The sequence below is a fragment of the Dipodomys ordii genome, unplaced genomic scaffold, assembly GCF_000151885.1.
Source record: "Dipodomys ordii isolate 6190 unplaced genomic scaffold, Dord_2.0 Scaffold26, whole genome shotgun sequence".
Classification (NCBI taxonomy): domain Eukaryota; kingdom Metazoa; phylum Chordata; class Mammalia; order Rodentia; family Heteromyidae; genus Dipodomys; species Dipodomys ordii.
Genome location: NW_012267242.1, coordinates 10,984,142 through 11,001,163, shown reverse-complemented (window position 1 = coordinate 11,001,163; position 17,022 = coordinate 10,984,142). Strand labels below are relative to the sequence as shown.

The 17,022-nt window shown below is 44.9% G+C and overlaps 2 protein-coding genes across 3 annotated transcripts; one reads left to right on the top strand and one right to left on the bottom strand.

The window, feature by feature from the left end:
• Nucleotides 1-469: 469 nt before the first annotated feature.
• On the bottom strand, nucleotides 470-11,055 carry LOC105984908 (chromosome unknown open reading frame, human C1orf54). Of its 2 annotated transcripts, none has more exons than XM_013015252.1 (7): nucleotides 11,032-11,055; nucleotides 9,642-9,706; nucleotides 8,353-8,436; nucleotides 5,589-5,647; nucleotides 5,047-5,160; nucleotides 1,298-1,399; nucleotides 470-590 (listed from the first exon to the last, which is right to left on the bottom strand). In XM_013015252.1, exons 1-6 carry the CDS (start codon nucleotides 11,046-11,048, stop codon nucleotides 1,301-1,303), a joined length of 438 nt encoding a protein of 145 aa, XP_012870706.1. In that variant the 5' UTR covers nucleotides 11,049-11,055; the 3' UTR covers nucleotides 470-590; nucleotides 1,298-1,300. The 2 variants fall into 2 exon arrangements, with proteins under 2 accessions (XP_012870706.1, XP_012870707.1); XM_013015253.1 differs by having other exon boundaries at nucleotides 1,298-1,396.
• A 617-nt stretch (nucleotides 11,056-11,672) lies between these two features.
• Aph1a (APH1A gamma secretase subunit) lies at nucleotides 11,673-15,647 on the top strand. The gene is made up of 7 exons (XM_013015251.1): nucleotides 11,673-12,182; nucleotides 12,742-12,912; nucleotides 13,052-13,125; nucleotides 13,354-13,476; nucleotides 13,634-13,761; nucleotides 14,383-14,506; nucleotides 14,845-15,647. The coding sequence occupies exons 1-7, from the start codon at nucleotides 12,070-12,072 to the stop codon at nucleotides 14,907-14,909; spliced, it is 798 nt and encodes a 265-aa protein (XP_012870705.1). The 5' UTR covers nucleotides 11,673-12,069; the 3' UTR covers nucleotides 14,910-15,647.
• Nucleotides 15,648-17,022: the final 1,375 nt, after the last annotated feature.

The window sequence follows — 17,022 nt, the reverse complement described above, 5'->3', positions numbered from 1 at the left end:
ATTTTATAAAAAGAAGGGTCTATAAATCTCTAGTTTTCCCCAATGTAATATCTCAATATCATATAAAGAAGTAAATAAAATAGAATTAAAGAGAGTTGAATGACTAGAATAGGCTTGTTTTCTGTGGGTGTTCTACAAATCGGTACAAAATTCTAGGTTTATCCCCAGCCCATAATTTCCTCTCATCTATTATTGCCTAATTCCCTTTCTGATCTCCCCTTCCTGCCCCCAAGTCCTGCAGATCTCTTCAGTGTTGTGACTTTATCGTAGACACTCATGAAGAAATAGATAGTAATGAAGTTATTTCATTTTTTAAAAAATTTATTTTCTGGGGGCTGGGAAGGTGGCTCAGTGGTAGAGTGTTTGCCTTGCATGCATGAGGCCCTGGGTTTGATTCCTCAGCACCACAGAAGCAGAAAAATCCAGAAGTAGCACTGTGGCTCAAGTGGTAGAGCACTAGCCTTGAGCTGAAATTCTGAGAGACAGCACCCAGGCCCAGAGTTCAGGCCCCATGACTGACAAAAAAAAATAATTATTTTCCAACTTCTTGCTAAAGCTTCATCCAAAGAGTCAAAGCAGCTTTTTCTCACCTAAAAGGGCACTGAAAGGGAGTGGGGAGGGGAGGAGGGGAGAAATAATGGAAACATCAGGAATCCATGAAGCTCTTCTGTGGTTCCCAATTCTATGCAAATACTTCACAGATTTCATATTCTGTAGATTATGTTTTAATTCCACCTTCCCATGTTTTAATTCTTGAGAAAGATCTGTCCCCTCCATTCCTCCTTTCTCCTCTAGCTAAATGTCTTTTGTTTTATAGTTAATAGACTCCCAACTTTCATTCCATATATTACAGCTTCCTCTTGACTCCTTTCCCCTACAGTCTCTCTCATGAGATAAGGAACCTACACCCACTTCTGACTCTGAACTTTGACTCCTTACTCCACCATGTTACATGACCTGCCTATTTTGCTTTCTGACGCCCGCCATGCCTTCAAACCCAGCCAGAATAGAACCACCTCTGATTTCTCAAGGCATACTGGAAGCCTGGAGCAGCAACTCTATTCCATTTGCTCTGCTTTAGGAGGTCCTGAAGTCTTCTTAGTTCAGAAAAACTACTGAGTTTCCTCACAGTTCTCAAACTTCTTTAAGACTAGATAATAAAAAGGTGGTTTCCCCCCCCCCCCAAATGTGATTCTTCTTATTAAGCAGCTGAGAAGTAACCAGGCTGGAAATGCTAGCCAAAGATAACAGGTAAGAATTACTTCAGACTCCCCCAAGGCTAGTGGCTGTATCTTACCTTCTACATGAAATACATCCCCCCCTGTAGGAGGGCCCAGGACAGGAGAAAGGAAACAGGACTCTGCAGACTAGATACAGCATCATTCAAGTCTGGACTCTGCTAAAATACAGACATCCCCCCCCCCAAATAATCCAGTGTTATCCTACTGGTTCCCACTCCCCCTCCAAAAGGATAGCCACCTCTTTACATTAAGCCTGTCCTTCTTTAGTTCCAGAAGAAAGATCCAGCCCTCCTTCCCATCACTATAGAGATGTCAATTCAATACCCTTAACTAGATCATGTCTAATTTTTTAAAAAAATGAGTGTGACAATATGCTAGGTATATGATGCATATGAGTAAGAACAAGTCATGGTTCCTGTCCACAAGGTCCTGTTCCCTACAATCTACTGGCAATCACCTACATACTATAAAAATATAAATGTGTCCCTATTGTCAGACTTAAGCTTTCCATTCCTGCTGGCTCCTCCCATCTGTGTTCCAACTATATGCCAGATGCTCTTTAGTCCTATTGTTCAGCCATTGCTATTCTTTTTTATTATTGTTAGTCATTGGGCTTAAACTCTGGGCCTGGGCACCATCCCTGAGCTCTTCAGCTCAAGGTGAATGCTCTATTCCTTGAGCAGCACTTCTGGTTTTCTGGTAGTTTATTGGAGATAAGAGTCTCATGGGGGCTGGGAAGGTGGCTCAGTGGTAGAGCACTTGCCTTGCATGCCTGAGGCCCTGGGTTCGATTCCCCAGCACCACATGAGCAAAAAGAAAATGAAAAAAGCTGGAAGTGGCACTGTGGCTCAAGTGGTAGAGCGTTAGGCTTGAACTGAAGAGCTGAGGGACAGTGCCCAGGCCCAGAGTTCAGGCACCACGACCGGACCCCCCCCCCCGCAAAAAAAAAGAGTCTCATGGACTTTCCTGCCCAAGCTGGCTTGGAACTACTATCCTCAGATCTCAGCTTCTTGAGTAGCTAGGATTACAGGTGTGAGCCACTGGTGCCTGGCTCTATTCATTTTTCATATTAAGTTTTTCAGATGGTTTGTCTCCACTTGTCTCTATTCTCTCAGTGTACTCATGTTCTCCGTATTTTGTTTTGTTTTGTGGCACCAAATGGAACACAGGGCCATATACATGCTAAGTAAGCACTTTACCATTGAACTAATTTCCAGTCCCCACCTCCCTTTCAGCACATATTAGTTATACAATTTCATTGGACAATTTCCACCTATTAGCCCCTGTTTTTATGAAATAGTATAATGAGATTTTGAACTTGAAATACTCCAGTCTCCGCCTTTCAAGTGCTGGCATTATAGGCATGTGCTACCTCAACTGGCTTGTTTGTTTTTTAATTCCACAAAATCTAACCTTCTCTAATCATTCTACTAAAACTAATCCTTTGACACTTTGGAGCTTTTGATTTTTTATCCCAAGTTTCTCTTCTAGTTCCTATAGTACAAACCGCCTCCCTTTCCTATCAATCCTCCTTAACTTCCTTGGTTGACCCTTCCTCCTCTTATGAATGACAGGCTGAGGTTTTAATGACCTTTTGATCTGTGTGTACTGCTTCTGTTGAGCTCATTTCTTTCGTAACTGTGCCTTTGCACTTGGAACTCTACCTGACCTAGTTCTGCTGACTTTAGGATATCCTTATAGGGCTGTCAACACAAATTCATCTTGGTCAATGCCAAATTTATAACTTCTCTTCTAAACCACTCTGGTCTCCTATAGGTTGTCAGCCATCTTCCCAAACATGTTTAAAACCTATAAGTTATATTAACTCTCTCCTATTCCTCATATGAATTGTCACTGAATCAAAGCAAAAATTAGTTCTTATTTTACTCCTTTCAATTCATAATGTTATTTCCTTAGTCTGAGACTTTAACAGATTATTCCTGGAACAATAAAAGTCTCGTGAATCTCTCTCTACTACATTGCATTTTATGTGTGTCTGTGGCCATCCTGGGGTTTGAATTCAGGGCTGAGCTTTTTTGTTCAAGGCTAGGGCTCTAAAACTTCCTGATTTTTTTTTTTTTGGTCAGTTGTGAGGCTTGAACTCTGGGCCTGGGTGCTGTCCCTCAGCACTTCAGCTCAAGGCCAGCATTCTACCACTTGAACCACAGCACCACTTCCAGTTTTCTGGAGGTTAATTGGAGATAAGAGTCTCACGAACATTTCTGCCTGGTCTGGTTTCTACTCATGAGCCTCTAGAGTAGCTACATTATAGGCATGAAACATCAGCATTCAGCTACTAAATCGCATCTTACATCCAAACAGATAAAGAGGTTTTTTTATTTTCCTCAAATGCACTTCATTGTGGCTTTACTATGCTGAAAGATGTAATTAAGTTCCCTATTGCTTATAAATCCAAACTTTACTCTGATATTTCAGACTATAATTTAGCCCATCTTACCACATGTGATATTACTAAGTTTGCTTATAGAGTCTTACACTTTTTGTTGTTGTTGTTGTTGTTGTGGGGCTTGAACTCTGGGCCTGGGTGCTGTTCCTGAGCTCTTCAGCTCAAGGCGAGCCCTCTACCACTTAAGCCTAAGCACCACTTCCTGTTTTCTGGTAGTTAATTGGAGATAAGAGTCTCACAGCCTTTCCTGCCTGAGCTAGCTTTGAACCATGATCCTCAGATCTCAGCCTGCTGAGTAGCTAGGATTACAGGTGTGAGCCACCAGTGCCCAGCTCTTATTATGTAGTTCTAGTTGGCCTAGAAATCATAAAGTAGCCAAACATTCTATTTTAATTTCTACTGCTCCCCTCTATAGACTTTTTTCTTCAATCTTGCCCTATTCATTAAACATATTATTCTTGTTCTACTCACTCCCTTCTACCTATCTTTAATTTGTAATTATCTCCTAATTACTTTCATAGCTTTTTTCCAACCAAAAGATGATTTATTCTTCAAGTAGTATCTAAATCACAATCACATTGGACTGTGGTGGTTCATGACTGTAATTCTAGCTACTCAGGAGGCTGAGATCTGAGGATTACAGTTCAAAACCAGCTTGGACAGGAAAAGTCCATGAGACTCCCATCTCCAATTAACTACTCAAAATGAAAGAAAGAAAGAAAAAAAAGAGCCAGAGCTGAGGGACAGCACCCAGGCCCAGAGTTCAAGCCCCATGACTGACAAAAAAAAAAAAAAAGAATCAGAAGTAGAGGTGTGGCTCAAGTGAGGTATGGCTCAAGGTATGGCTCAAGCTCAGGGACAGCACCCAGATGCTGAATTCAAGTTCCAGTACAAGCATTAAATAAATACATTAATTAATAAACAAATCACTTCCTAAAACCTTTGAGATTATTCTACACTGTCTGTCCAACACTGGCTAAGATACTTGCCTGTATCATATGTACCCAAACTTATATGTAGTTTAACATGGTAACATACCTTTTCATTTTGTTCTAAGTACTTCATAAATGTAAATATTTTTTAAAACTCCTTGGCAGTAACAACCTCCTAGATTTCTTTTGCACCTGCATCAGCATCCTTAGAAGCCTTAAGCATAAATTACATACACATTGAATTTTACTGAACTGAAACTTAACTACAAATCTTCCCATTGTTTTATATACAGGGTAAGAGAGTTCTGTAAGAGATGTGAAGGCCAAGTTCAGATGAACACCTGCATTGTGGTATTAACTTTGGCTCTTCTCTCCACCAAAGCCTGGTATTTCAGTTCTCTGTCTACTCTATGTTACCAGCCCTAGGATCTTTTGGGGGTTCCGTGCTCATCTCCATTCAACTCACTGGTTCTGTTGTTATTGGTTTTGTGGTGACAGGCTTCTGGTAGTTGGCTTGTTCTGTTTCAAGACTAATGGTCGTCTCTGCTGTTTGTGTTGTTACCTCTTTATCCAACCTATCCTGCCCTCAGAAGAGAATTGGGAAACACACAATTATCATCACTATCCAACATGCCAACATTCCCACAGACTCTCTGTTGAGAGTTCTCCCCTTCACTATCTCTGCCCTTACTAACAGCCTATTCCCCCACTCATTCCTGCAAAGACTTAAGCTTAGGGATTTGCCCTGCTCTGTGCTTACTTCTGACAAGTCCCTTGCCTGCCCCTCTTTCTTAGTATATTAGTGAGCCTATTGGTTCTGGCTTCCTTCTCCTTCCCAGGCATGGCTAACAAGTCTATTTTGGGACTCATTTCCTAGGTATTTTCCCACTTACTCACTTTTAGTTTTTGTTAATCAGTTACAGTTCAACATTGTCCTTCCTTCCTTCCTTTCTTTCTTTCTTTTTGATATTACTTATTCTGACCCTCTTAAATTTAGAGGTCACTCACCAACTTGTCCTCCGACTCAAACATAGAGTAGTCAATGGTAAAATTTGCACCAAAGTCATCTGGGGAGGAAAAAAAAATCAGTTGTAGCAAAAGATAAAGGGAATGTGAAGAAATTGCTCAGAATAATCCAATTACTCAAGGTGTAAAATTTATTGGTATAATCCACTTCTAATTAATTTTGTGAATGTGTATGTATGTATTTATATAAAAACATATTATATATATATATATATATATATATATATATATATATATATATATATATATATATTGTTGGTGGTGGTTGTGGGGCCTGAACTCTGGGCCTGGGTACTCTTCAGCTCCAGGCTAACGTTCTACCACTTGAGCCACAGCACCACTTCCAGCCTCTTCTGTTTTTGTGGTGCTGAGGGACTCATGCTTGCAAGGCAAGCGCTCTACCACTGAGTCACCTTCCCAGCCCATTATATTTATATTTTTAACCTGGTACATAAAATAATTTACAAACCAGAAATTTTCCAAAATTAGTAACCATTTTCTTAAGTTTCTTTCTTTCTTTCTTGCCAGTCCTGTGGCTGGACACTGTCCTTGAACTTCTTTTGCTCAAGGCTAACACTATACTACTTGAGCCAGTGTTACTTCTGGCTATTTCTTTTTTTTGGGGGGGAGTCCAGTCGTGGGGCCTGAACTCTGGGCCTGGGCACTGTCCCTCAGCTCTTCAGCTCAAGGCTAGTGTTCTACCACTTGAGCCACAGCTCCACTTCCGGCTTTTTTCTTTTTGCTTATGTGGTGCTGAGGAATCGAACCCAGGGCCTCTGGCATGCAAGGCAAGTGCTCTACCACTGAGCCACCTTCCCAGCCCCCTTCTGGCTATTTCTGTGTATGTAGTACTGAGGAATCGAACCCAAGGCTTCATGCATGCTAGGCAAGCACTCTACTAACAAGCCACATTCCGAGCGCATTTTCCATAGAATTAAAAAGTCACTAGGTTTGCTGGGTGCTGGTGGCACACACCTATAATACTAGGTACTAAGAAGGCTGAGAGCTGAGGATTGCAGCTCAAAGCCAGCTCAAGCAGAAAAGTCCCCTTGAGATTCTTATCTCCAATTAACCATTCAAAAAGCAGAAGTGGTGCTGTGGCTCAAGTGGGAAAGCACTAGCCTTGAGCACAAAGAGGCTCAGGGACAGCACCCAGGCTGAGTTCAAGCCTCATGACTGACCAAAGAAAACAGAAAAACTAGGTTAGCCAGGTATAGTGGCATATACCTGTAATCCTAGCTATTCAGGAAGTGGAAGCAGGAGGATCTTGAGTTTGAGTCTAAACGGGGCAACCTTAATAAACAAAATATAAACATAACAAAATATAAGTTGAATAAGATAGCTCAAGCCTAGAATCCTACCTACTTGAGAAGTGAAAATAGGGGGTTTAAGGCTAGTCAGAGCATACCTCAAACAAGAGTTGGGTACAATGGCACATACCTGTCATCCCCAATGATACAAGGAAAACAAGCATAAAGCAAGACCCTGGGGCTGGGAAGGTGGCTCAGTGGTAGAGCGCTTGCCTTGCATGCATGAGGCCTGGGTTCGATTCCTCAGTACCACATAAGCAAAAAGAAAAAACCTGGAAGTGGCACTGTGGCTCAAGTGGTAGAGTGCTAGCCTTGAGCTGAAGAGCTGAGGGACAGCGCCCAGGCCCAGAGTTCAGGCCCCACAACTGGACTCCCCCCCCCAAAAAAAGCAAGACCCTATCTTAAAAATAACCCAAGCAGCCAGGCACTAGAGGTGCATGCTTATAATCTTAGCTACTCAGGAAGCTGAGCTCGGAGGATTGTAGTTTGAAGCTAGCTAGCCCAGGTGAAGAAAGTCCATGAGATTCTTGTCTTCAATTAACCACCTAAAAAGCTAGGACTAGAGCTGTGGCTCAAGTAGTAAGAGGGCTAGCCATGAGCAAAAAAAGCTCCAGGACAGCTTCTAGGCCCTGAATTCAGGCCCCAGGACCCAAGACAAAAAGTGAGTGGAACTGTGGCTCAAGTGGTACAGCACCTGCTTAGTAAGCTTGAAGCCCTGAGTTTGTTCCTTAGTACCTCAAAAAAAAAAATACAGGTCTGGGTACATGGCACAAGTGACAGAGCATTTGCTAAGTACATGCAAGGCCCTGGGTTCAAACTCCAGACCTTTTTTATTTTTATTTTTGTCGATTGTGGGGCCTGAACTCTGGGCCTGGATGCTGTCCCTCAGCTCTTCAGCTCAAGGCTAGTGTTCTACCACTTGAGCCACAGCACCACTTCCGGCTTTCCCTGCTTATGTGGTGCTGAGGAATTGAACCCAGGGCATTATGCATGCAAAGCAAGCACCCTACCACTGAACCACCTTCCCAGCCCCAAACTCCAGAACTTAAAAATAAAAAAATCACTAGCTTGAGTAATAATATCATGACTTTTTAAAAAAACTTTTATTTTGTCCTTTGTTGGACTTGAACTCTGGGACTGTGCATGGTCTCTCAGCTCTTCAGCTCAAGGCTAGCTCTCTACCACTTGAGCCACAGCACCACTTCCAATTTTCTAGTGATTTACTGGAGATAAGAGTTTCATGGATTTTCTTGCTTGGGCTGGCTTTGAACTGAGATCCTCAGATTTCAGCCTCCTCAGTAGCTAAGATTACAGGTGTGAGCCACTGGTGCCAGGCTATAGCATGACTCTTGAAAGTTTAAAATGAAGGGTAATCTCAGAACTAAATATTTCCAAAGTCTCCACCCACTAAGGCTCAGAGCTTTTCACATACTCACCATAATTAGGAGTGACTGTGTAATAATAGATCACCTGATAATACTCAATCTCTTCCAATCCTTCTTCATCTTCATATTCTTGTCCTATGGAGAAGGGAGCAAGGCCTATAAATCAAGGGATAGGCTGGAAAATAAGGACGTGTGGAGTTGATTCTAGCTCTACTAGTTTTCCTTCTTTCTGTCTTGCCTCCAAGGGTCATATTATCTCTCAGCCTCCGTAGGTCCCAATATCCTGGGCTCCCTATTTAGAATTAGGCCAGCTACTTTGTGATCTTTCAATCCAGAAACTCCTTGGACAGAAAACAAGTCCCTTTATATACAATAAAAACCCAGAGGGAGAGCTAAACCTTAAACAAAATGTAGGAATAAGGTAGAAATGGAAAGTAAGAACTTTTTATTCAGTGTGCTTCAGAATTGATTGTATTTGTAAGGGAGCCTCTCTTATCAGTGTCTTTCATAAGTAACTCACATTCTCAGGCTTTTAGATTTGGAATTTAGTCCTCCTAGCTTCATTGGTAATCAGCAGTGAACAAGCGTCTTAACATCCATTTTCTTAAAATGAGTCAGCTGAACTACATGAAACATCACCATTAATTTTTCTTCCCTGCCAAAACTAAAAATATTGTAGCTTTGACGATTGAATCTGGAATTTCAGGTTTCCTGCTAAGCACTTCTCTGAGCTTCTTGAATGTTCTCCCTCCAACCCCTAGTTAATGACATAAGAATCTAGAGGAAAGGAAAACAATGGGAGACACCTGGCAGACTGGAAAACAAAGGAGGGAAGGAGCCAAGCTACTCTTGGGACCCTGTCCCTGAAGACAACCAGTTTTTCCACTATGTTATAGTCCAACCCGCAACTCTGTCTTTACTAATACATTTTTTTCCCCTCCAACTCTCTGGGACAAGAGATACTCTGTCTTCCCTCACTAGTTTCAGATTGTCCCAACTTCCAAAAGTCCATCTTTTCTGTCATTCTCATGTTGGTCTCTCTCTTTTTCAACTTTCCTGTCACGGAAAATTGAGTCCAGGTCTTCCCTTTGGGGTTCCATCTTCCCTGAGTCTGCGCTTCTTTGACAGGAGGACTCTGTTTTAATTCCAGTTTCCTGGCTTTCTCTTTGATATCTCTGTTCTGCCCCCAATCTGAGCTCTGGCACAGATGAGAAAGCTCTACTTTCTACTACATACACTGGAATGCACTTCCCAATGAGTCTCCTTAACATTTTGTTCTTTGCCATCCCACTTATGGTAGGAAATCTGGCTCCAAAGCTCCGGGAAAGATGTAGACTTACCCAAGATAAGTGGCACCGCAAGGATGGCTACAAAGAGGACATCCATTCTGGACTTGGAATTATCGCTGTAAAAGTAAAAAGAGGAAATTACACAGTTTCCCACCAAACTTACCCCGCCTCTTCTGCCTCTCTAAATCTGGGAGGGAGCTTCAGCCCTTATTTTCTCTTGGGACCAGAATTCTCCGCCTACTTGCTGACAAGAACATTGGTTACTACTGGTTCTCCTTTGCCAGAACTGCCTGGATTGAGAGAGGCAAAAGTCAGTTCTGATGCAAACTTGTTCTTGGACAGCTCTCCCAACTCTAGATTAGATATATTCAGGGCTCCTAAAGCTGCTACCCAAGTCAACGAAGAAGCCTAGTCTTTCCCCAGCTTTTCTTGTTCTTTCTCAGTCCTGGAAAAAAAAATACAAAAAAGCTCATTCTTCCTCTTACTATCCTTAACTTACCATCACTATCCAGGGTTGCCTGGCTTTCTAAGGCTTACACATAATCTCTTTCATCCTGGTGGAAATCTTCAGAGGAAGGGGTGAGCATTTGTTCTTGACCGAAAAACCCCCCTTCTCTGCCCATCTTGGCAGAGGATCAAGACAGGAGGCCCATCACTGTGTGACCTGCAAAGCACCTACTGTGTTGCTGCTGGTAAAAATCTGCCAAGGCTAGTTACTTCCTTTGTGGTCAGTGCTGTCCTTAACACACCTTCTTCTCAACTTCCTGGACCCAGGAAAGAAGTAAAGAGGAAGCTAACAGTATCTTCCCCAGTGACAGGTGCCAATCCCCATCTCCCATTTTCAACAATTTGGCTTTTCCTTTAGGCTTACAGTTTTTTTTTTTTTTTCATTCAATTCAACTAAACTTAAAAATAGTAACATACGTGCTGGGCTCAGTGTGCTAGGACCAGTCAGCTAAGCCATTCAGCTCACAGGCAAGAGAATATGAAAAGAACACACACATATATGTAGAACAAATAAATGCCTGCTTAACATGTACAGTGAGCAAAGCACTATGCAAGTCTCTGCGGAGCCACTCAGGAACAAAGTTTAGAGCCTGCTCTCTGCAGCTGTTAGCTTCTCTGCTAACAGCTAAAAGGAGAGAAACATGAGTTGTCTTTTCTCTACTTCCCTTGACTCTGCCTGCTGAGCTAAGAAGCAGATCACACTGGAGTTTTGAGCACTGGCCAGCACTATCTGGGTAAAGATCTGCTTGGTGAAAATTGATTTATCAGATCCTTTCCAGAATTTCCTGTAAAAAGGTAGAAAATACCTATATGAATGTACATACACTCATTGGATCATAAATCACTTTCAGGAAGTCTAGTTCTATTCAAACAATTTCTAGTTTGTCTTTTTTTTTTAAACTTTGATTTTACTTACTATTCCAGATTCTCTCACTTTTCTGTCCTAGGCATCTCTATATGGACCAACTTCTCCACGTTCAAATGAAGTAACCATACCCTCCTCTACTACTTTAACTTCCTGTTATTCTAATATAAAATCTGCTCAGTCAGAGGAAAAGACACTACTGCAGTTCATTTTTCAGAAAATAAATAAAGGAAGTATGATATAAAAAGAACTGGGAGGAGGGGAACAATATGTGTCATTTTCCCATCGCTCGAATTGCTTTTTAATTCCTGAATTTTTTCTAAACATCTTCCTAATATTTCTCTCCAGGTTCCTGTTGCTTCTCTCTAATTCAATTATTCCAGAGTACAGATAAAAGCTTCACTGGAGACACTCTTGTATTCCATGTTTCCTATACTAGCCTATAAAAAGAGTTTCTTCTTTTAAGTCTCTTTAACTTTCATCCCTTAGGTAGCAGCTCTAGCTCATTTCCTCTTATTCAAGTAAGAACAATACCCGTCCCTATCTCCCTGCACCCCCTATCCTGTAATCTCTTTTTATTTGTCCCTTAGATTCAACAGGATCTTCCCCTTTCTGTAGCCCTTCCAGGAGAGGTAGGATTGCTGCCACCCTTCCCCATATAGTAACGATAGCCTCTCTGGAATCAGTGGTCTAACTAGGCGCAGTATCAGCCCACTCCCTTTAACGAGCTGGAGCCCCTCCCAGGACCCAGTCCAGGGCTCAGAAGACCTGGAGACTACAACTCCCGGCAGGTCGTGTATCCCCGCCCACTCCGGTGTAGCCCCGCCCCCACGGAGTCTCCATTGGCCTTCCGGGGGTGGGGATTAGATGGGAGGTGGCCATGGGGCTGCGGCCGGGAATTGTCTCCTCCTCGGCTTCCGTAGAAGTCCGGCGGACCTTCATCTGGGGTTTCAGCGCCCCCCCTTCCCCTTCCCCGGGGTCCGGGGGTGACATTGCGCCGCGCCCCTCCTGGGGCTGCGTCTCCGCCCCACGCGGCTCCCCAGCTGGCGCGCTCCTCCCACTCGTCTCTCCTGACGGGGGCTCCATCCCGCCCCCAGCTGCCCAGCCATGGGGGCTGCGGTGTTTTTCGGGTGCACTTTCGTCGCGTTTGGCCCAGCTTTCGCGCTTTTCTTGATCACTGTGGCTGGGGATCCGCTTCGTGTAATCATCCTGGTCGCGGGGTGAGTAGGAGGTTCGTGCCGAGGTGGGGGAGCGACGAACAGAGCGAGCGAGCGAGCGAGAGTTACGGAAAGGGCTGGAGTCACTGGGACGAACGTGGGAGCCTGAGCCGGGGGAGATAAATCGGTGAAGGCTGGCCAGGATCGGGACCCGGGGCCGAGTGATTTGCCCTTTCCTGCAGTTGGTTTACGCCTTCCAGGAAGCGCACGGATTCCTCCCCTAGTGCTCCCCGCGACGTCTGTGGAGGCCCAAGGCCGAGGGCCTTGTGAGTGGGCTGGGCTGACCTCGGTCACCCGAGTCGGGAGCCCTGGAGGATTCAGGAATGGATCCCACGCCTTTGCGTGTCCACGCTGATAGATCCCTATCCCTTCCCTTCCCACCGCGTTCAGATTCCTAAAGATGAAACCTTGTTAGAGATACTCTCTGTCCTGGTTCTTGTTTCTCTGACAATCCGGAAATCTAACTTCTACTTTTGATGCTGCAGTCTTGACCCGACTCCTCCTTTGACGACTCTGGCTGGCACCATCCTTGCCTGTCTCATTGCCCTTGTCTTTTTCTCAGGGCATTTTTCTGGCTGGTCTCTTTGCTCCTGGCCTCTGTGGTGTGGTTCATCTTGGTCCATGTGACAGACCGGTCAGATGCTCGGCTCCAGTATGGCCTCCTGATTTTTGGTGCTGCTGTGTCTGTTCTTCTGCAGGAGGTGTTCCGCTTTGCCTACTACAAGCTGCTTAAGTAAGGACCATGGGATGGTTGGGACTATGGGAAGTGGGCAGCCCCAGGGTGGTGGTTTGGAAAGAAAGACACCAAGGGAGGATTCTAGGGGGACAGGAGCATCCCTACCCTCCCTTATGTTTCCCCTACCCCACCTCAGGAAGGCAGATGAGGGGTTAGCTTCGCTGAGTGAGGATGGAAGATCACCCATCTCCATCCGCCAAATGGCCTATGGTAAGCCAAGGAAGGGAGAGGGACCTGAGGAGGGAGTTGGTCACCCTCATCCTCCCTTTGGGAAATCTCAAAATATTCATGTATTCTAAGTGGCTGCTTTTTCTTCCAAGGAGAAGTGGTCTGGAGGGAGAGTAGATGTGGGAGAAAATTTGCTGGGGAGGGGTAGGGGTCGCTGGTAATGAATTTGTATTGATCTCTGACATTGATGAGACCCTCCCTCCCCCCCAGTTTCTGGTCTGTCCTTCGGTATCATCAGTGGTGTCTTCTCTGTTATCAATATTTTGGCTGATGCACTTGGGCCAGGTGTGGTTGGGATCCATGGAGATTCTCCCTATTACTTCCTGACTTCAGGTAAGGCTCACTTCCAATGTTGCCTTCATGCCCTATCCATCCATCCCTGGCCCTAATCTGATTTATTGACTTTCCTTGGGAGATGTCTTTGGCTCAACATCTCAGGAGGCTGGGAGAAGATCAGGGATATATCTCATCCCCATCTCCTTCCTTGCAGCCTTTCTGACAGCAGCCATTATCCTGCTCCATATGTTTTGGGGAGTTGTGTTCTTTGATGCCTGTGAGAGGAGACGGTACTGGGCTTTGGGCCTGGTGGTTGGGAGTCACCTACTGACATCAGGACTGGTGAGTTGGAGATAAGGGCCTGCGTTAGGGAGCAAACATTTAATGGTGAGTGGGATGTGGTGGTGTGTCCACGCTTCTTAACCTTTTTAACTTGGGGTAGAGGCAGCAGGTGAGTCCTTTAAAAGCTTGTTAGTTCTACATCAGGTATGCTGCCAGCTCTAAGGATGCTCTGGGGAGGAGCTGGAATGGACTAATCAGGCTGTAACCCAGAGGGCCTTAGGTGAGGGGAAGTGACAAAAACCACTGAGGGAACTGAAAATAAATTAAAAAAAAATCCCCTTGGTATGGGAAGGTGGCCCAGTGGTAGAGTGCTTGCCTCACATGCATGAGGCCCTGGGTTCCATTCCTCAGCATCACATAAGCAGAAAAAGCCGGAAGTGGCACTGTGGCTCAGGTGGTAGAATGCTCTCCTTGAACTGAAGAGCTGAGGGACAGCGCCCAGGCCCAGAGTTCAGGCCCCAGGACCCACCAAAAAAAATCTCCTTTTCCTCAAGACATTAGTGTTCTGAAGGGACGGATAGAAATTTGAGGTACCTGGGGCAGGTTTGGATCAGAGGCACAAAAAGAATACGGGGATTAGGTGGGGGGAGAATCTAACCTGTTTTCTACCCTCATTCCCAGACATTCCTGAACCCTTGGTATGAGGCTAGCCTGCTGCCCATCTATGCAGTCACTGTTTCCATGGGGCTCTGGGCCTTCATCACAGCTGGAGGGTCCCTCCGAAGTATTCAGCGCAGCCTTTCGTGTAAGGACTGACTACCTGGACTGATCGCCTGACAGATCCCACCTGCTTGTCCACTGCCCATGACTGAACCCAGCCCTAGCCCTGGTCCATTTCCCATCTCCTCCACCTCCTTGTTGATCTGTCCTACCACTTTCCGGGTTTTGTTTTGCTTTGTCCATTTGTGACCTTCGGTCTCTAAGCTTTACCAACACCAGTCTGGGTTCAGCCAGTCAGTGACTGGTGGGTTTGAGTCCGGACTTAGCCCGACTACCTGGGAACCCCTTTGTTGTCCAGGACTCCCCATGTGTCAGTGGTCTACTCTCACCCTGCCCATGACTCACCCACCTTCCCCTCTGCAGGCCGACGGCAGGAGGACAGTCGGGTGATGGTGTATTCTGCCCTGCGCATCCCACCCGAGGACTGAGGGAACCTGGGGGGGGACCCCTGGGCCTGGGGTGCCCTCCTGATCTCCTCGCTCTGTATTGCTTCATCTCTAGTTCTGGACAGTGCAGGTTGCCAAGAAAAGGGACCTAGTTTAGCTATTGCCTTGGAGCTGAAATTAATGGAGGCTCAAGGGTTAGATGAGCTCTGAGTTTTCCAGCACTCTTTCCCGGGACTAGATATCTTGGTCATTTTCTCAGGTCTGAAAGGAACCATTTTTTTCAGTGTGATAAAGACCCCCAAACTGCCTTTTTATTTTATTTTATTTTAAAGTGTGGGGAGGGAACGCTTCTAACCTCTTTGGGCTCTATTTTCCCTCACGTTCTTCCTCATGGCTGGGCTCATTTCTATCCTTTTCACCCTTGGTCCCCAGCCCGGGGTAGGGAAAGGAAGGAAGTGCATGTTTGGGAACTGGTATTACTGGAACTAATGGTTTGAACCTCGTTGACCACCAGCATCCCTCCTCTCCCCAAGGTGAAGTGGAGGGGGCTGTGAGGAGCTGACCCCTCCAGAGCCGCAGTACCACTGGAGGAGTCAGCCTACCATGACATTCATTGCAGGGCAGAGGGGCAGATTTTTTTCTAGTTTTTAAATTGGGGTATGGGAGGGATGGGGAGGTTTTCTATATAAACTGTATCATTTTCTGCTGAGGGTGGCGTGTCCCATCCTTTTAATCAAGGTGATTGTGATTTTGACTAATAAAAAGGACTTTATAATTGTGGGGGAACTTGGCTTTTAAGGCAGGGGAATCACATACTAATGGAAATTTATGACCTCCTACATCACTTGTCCAGCCTCCTTCCTAACATGGCAACCACTGGTCTCTAAGCATAGTTGTGGTGTAATAGCAGAAATCTGGGCTGGTGGTTTAATGTGTAGAAACTTTGGGATAAGTATTTAACCAGAAGTAAATCCTCCCTTCCAAAGGTGGCATAAAAGGAATTAATCACTCAGGCTTCTTTTCCTATCCTTTGTCCATCTCGATCCCATGAAGTAATCCTCCTGGGTGGGAACACCTACACCTTTAAAAGCCCAAATGATAGGCTAGGCTAGAATTGAGGTCAGAGACTTTAATTTCCAAATATCCAGATATATTGAGCGCACACACACACACACACACACACACACACACACACACACACACTCTCTCTCCCAATAGCAGCCTTTTCTCTAAAGAGAGATCCTATAATAACTGGGGAAAGGGCATAAAAGTGAGGGGTGAAGGACCTTTGGGACATATCCTCACTTCTCATAACTAAATACAATTTGCCTTCTATGTGAATACACAGGGATCTCTTGACCTCCTCCCCTGTGCACTGAGAGGCTCAAGACTTGGCTTTTCTTCCTTGAAGAAGAACCGAGGTCCTTACCTCACTGTGGGGCAATGTCCAAAAGACGGATGGGTATCTGCCTACTACTCCTAGCAGTGTTTTCTGACCAGTCTCTGCACCCCATTGTAGAAGCTCCCTGATAGTGGTGCAGAGAAGGCATCCACGGTGTCTGAGAGGGAATCTACGCTTCCGCGGCAGCTCGTGCCGAGGTGAAGACCACACTCTTCCTGTTTCCCAACCTCTTCTTCCTGAAATGGGAGTGATTAGTGTCCTCAGAGAGAAAGATTAAAGATGGAATATGAGAATTTGTCCTTTCTAGGAAAATAATCGAATATTTCAAAGGTCTTAGCATTCATATCCATTAGGATAGCTATTCTTTTCTTTCTTTCTTTTTTTTTTGTCATTTGTGGGGCTTGAACTTTGAACTGGGGCGCTGTCCCTCAGCTCTTCAGCTCAAGGCTAGCACTCTACCACTTGAGCCATAGCGCCACTTCTGGTTTTCTGGTAGTTTATTGGAGATAAAGAGTTTCATGGACATTCTTGCCTGGGTTGGCTTTGAACCATGATCCTCAGATCTCAGCCTCCTTAGTAGCTAGGATTACAAGTGTGAGCCATCAGCGCCCAGCTCTTTTATTTTCTTTTTTTCTGATTCTGGGCTTGAACTCAGAACCTGGGCATGACAGCCTCTTTGTGCTCAAGGTTAGCACTCAACCACTTGAGCCACAGTGCCACTTCTGGCTTTTTTTCTTTTCTTTTTTTTTTTTT